This window comes from Arachis stenosperma, chromosome 7 (genome assembly GCF_014773155.1).
Source record: "Arachis stenosperma cultivar V10309 chromosome 7, arast.V10309.gnm1.PFL2, whole genome shotgun sequence".
In the NCBI taxonomy this organism is placed as follows: domain Eukaryota; kingdom Viridiplantae; phylum Streptophyta; class Magnoliopsida; order Fabales; family Fabaceae; genus Arachis; species Arachis stenosperma.
Window position 1 is genome coordinate 21,002,743 of NC_080383.1, and position 3,535 is coordinate 21,006,277.

Consider the following 3,535-nt stretch of genomic DNA (forward strand, 5'->3'; position numbering starts at 1 on the left):
TTGCTATTAATGAAAAATTATTCTATTTTAAAAGCAAATATTATTTTTTTTCCACGGTATTTTTTTTTCACGGTATTTTCTAACTCAATCAAGTCCAGGACTAATATACCACAAATTGAAATTCTATTTATTAAGAGTCTGCGACCAGGGAAATGGATGCTCTCCAATAGAAAAAAAAACACTTGAGAGAATAAAGTGTGATCTCTCACCTTTAATTCAATAAGTGGAACCAAAATTAAATAAGAGAGAGAAGGCAATGAAAGGTTAGATTCAACACTTGACAGCATTTAGTTTTTTTCACTGGAGAAGATCCACTCCCTCAATAAATTGTTACATACACTACAGAAAATTCAAATCCTTAATACTTACTTTGGAAATAGATTATCTCCAGTTTTTTTAACACTTGAGAAAATGAAGTGTGATATCTTATCATTAACTTTATAAGTGGGACCAAAATTAAATATGAGAGAGAACAATAAAAGGTGAGAGATCACAATTGACACTATCCAATTTTTTTCGCTGAAGATCTACTCCCTATTTAGTCTTTACTTAATCGGACAAATAAAATGATCACTCAACCAATCTAAATTAATTAAAACAACTAATTACTTTTAATATTTTTAATATTAAAAATTATTAAATTTTTAATTATAATTATAGTGATAATTATTATATATATTTTTTATTTGATTTCCTTTAATAAAAAAATTATATATACGAGAACATAATTTGTGTGTACGGGATAATAACTTGTATACTAAAAGAGCATGTTAAATTTCCAATAATAATCATAATTGCGATTTATTGAAAATATTTTTTAGAGATTATAATTAATGTGTTTGTAATTTTCAAAAAACCAAATGCATTAATTACTTGATGTTATCAATATACATGCACGGTTAACCCAAATGATGGTGTTTTCTATTGTAACAGGCACTAAACTTCCTCTCCAAATAGTCCATATAACACCAATAAAAATGAGTTACCTTCATTTTTTCATTCACACCGTTAACCTTCTTGTCAAACATTAGCGCATCCTTTCATTATTTGGAATCAACCAAGATGCATTCCAAGAATGTGGATAGTCCCACGTAAATTTTGTCTTGATGTATACCAGTTGAGATAATGACATTTCCAAACAGCTCAAAGTTGGTTTTTTACTTTTTTCTACATTTTCACATACCCAACTTTTGCAGACTCTTTAAAAGAGCTAATACATTTGACATCGTTGTAAATGACGATCCACAAACCAATTCCTCTTAAATTAGATAATTGTAGTCTATGATATTCTTTTACATTAGGCAATGTTTTAACATTTATATATATGAATTATATAATATAATTAGTTCTAAAGGCCTAGTTGAACCAGAGCTTTGAATTGATTAGAATATTCAAAGTTCCAATAACCTAATAACTTGATTGATAAAACGATGATAACAATTAAATCACGTTCGAAAAACAAAATATAAGCCCAGGAAGACAGAGAACACAAAACAATACTATCTCCAGTAGCACGATCCTCATAGTTCAAACCTCCAACATAACAGGATACATTTTCAAAAATGCATGAAACAGTAATGTTCCTTAAGTGTCAAGTAGTTTGTCCAGATAATAGATACTTGAATCTTTGAATTAATAAAACCAGAGATTAGAGTTAGAACAGTCATGAACAAAATATATAACTAGTAGTTTCATTTATAAAAACCAAAGATAATTTGTTGACATCCCTAATAATCGTAGTTACTGGGAGAAAAGCACTACAACGCCCACCAACTGGTCCACAAAATTACCAAAAGAGCTTTCTCCATCTACATTAACCACTAACCCTAAAATCTCAACTTAGGAAGACCAAGCCCTAATCCCTAAATTCAAACACCAGTTGATCCAAACCCACCTTCACCCCTAACAGTTGAATCCAAATCCTCAACCTCAACAACATCAGGAGTCACAATCTTCTCCAAAATCAGCTGTGCAACTCTGTCACCAACCTTCACCTCAAAATCAACATCCGAATGGTTGAACAGTATCACCCCAACCGGTCCTCTGTAATCAGAGTCAATCACACCCGCACCAACGTCAATCGAATGCTTCAACGCAAGACCCGATCGCGGAGCTGCAGAGAAACAAAAACCCCCAAAATCAGCACCAAAAACAATTTTGAAACCGTAACCCGAACAAAAACTAAGAAATCGTAATTTAATCACCAATGCGGGCATAGGTGCCTTCTGGAATAGAAATGCTGAGGTCAGTAGCCACCAGAGCCTTGCCTCTCGCCGGAATCTTCGTCTCCACAGCACTAATAGAAAAAACAAAATAAAACGGAATTTCAGTTTCGGTTTCGGCTTCGGCTTCTCTAACAGAGTAACTGTTTCAGTTTAACTTGAGAGGTAGAGGTACCTGGAGAGATCGTAACCGGCGGAGAGAGGAGAAGCCCTAGAGGGAAGAACAGCGTTGTCGGAGAGCTTCTTTACACGGAGGAGAGAAGCAAGGTTGGTGGAAATGTCAGCGTCCTGGTGGATCTTGAGGATCTTGGGGGAGGGCTCTTGGATCTCGGCGACGGTGGAGCCGTTGGTGGCGTGGGAGTCTGGTTGGGCCATGGTGAGAACAAGGCGGTTGCAGAAATGAGGATAACGGTGGTTAAGAAGAGAGAAGGATTGAGAGGACAAGGAATAAGAAGTGGAAGGAAAGGGTTTATATAGACGAAGAAGGGAGAGTGGAATAGTGGCGCCAAATTTTCCCGCCATTTTTATTGGGTGTGGGGGTGTGGTTGTGTGTCATCTTTGTTTTGATGAAAGCGGGATAGACAGAACTCGCAGAAGACAGGGGACACTGCCACAGTGGGCAGTATATGGTAAGTAGAGATTGAGTGTTGAAACTTCAAACTGCAACCATTAATCCATTATAGTACTCTTCCGCACCTGAACTAGACAACAAACATTGAAATGGGCTTGGGTTCAAACTTCAAATGCCCGCTATAGCCTTCTTACCCCATCTTTTTTTTTAAACTAGGACCAGCAAATCTTCTAACTTCTAAAATACCAAAAAAGTATATATTCTAACTTCTAAAGATGGTGGTAGTTCCGTAATTGACTAGGTTGGTCAATAGAATTTTTTAAAATTTTTCCCGTGTTGTTACTTGTTACACATAATTTTTTATTATATATTTTTTAAATAAAATAAAAAAACATACAGAAAATAGTAAAAATGTATACTTAACAACCACTTTTTTGTTTTTAATATTGGAATGGTAATAGTATTTTTTTAAATTGTGGCCTGTTGCAGTGTTATTTTCAAATGTGGAGTCGTTTAATTAGAGAGGTAAAAATCGGACCATCCGATTTATTAAAAATATAGAAATCGAACCGTTCGATTTATGTACCTCCCACAGTTTTAAAAATCACAAAAAATTATCATGTTAAAGTATATCACTCATACCATTTTCATATCTATATTTTTTAGCCATCACAACACCACTTGAGGACAGAAAATTGAAAAAATTCATTCCTAATTAAGTTGTTCAAACATCGTATCTATA

At 34.3% G+C, this 3,535-nt stretch overlaps 1 protein-coding gene across 1 annotated transcript; it reads right to left on the reverse strand.

Annotated features, from left to right (window-relative positions):
- Nucleotides 1–1,666: 1,666 nt before the first annotated feature.
- Nucleotides 1,667–2,853, reverse strand: LOC130941720 (deoxyuridine 5'-triphosphate nucleotidohydrolase-like). The gene is made up of 3 exons (XM_057870296.1): nucleotides 2,398–2,853; nucleotides 2,205–2,296; nucleotides 1,667–2,113 (listed from the first exon to the last, which is right to left on the reverse strand). The coding sequence occupies exons 1-3, from the start codon at nucleotides 2,742–2,744 to the stop codon at nucleotides 1,869–1,871; spliced, it is 684 nt and encodes a 227-aa protein (XP_057726279.1). The 5' UTR covers nucleotides 2,745–2,853; the 3' UTR covers nucleotides 1,667–1,868.
- Between the last annotated feature and the right edge of the window lie 682 nt (nucleotides 2,854–3,535).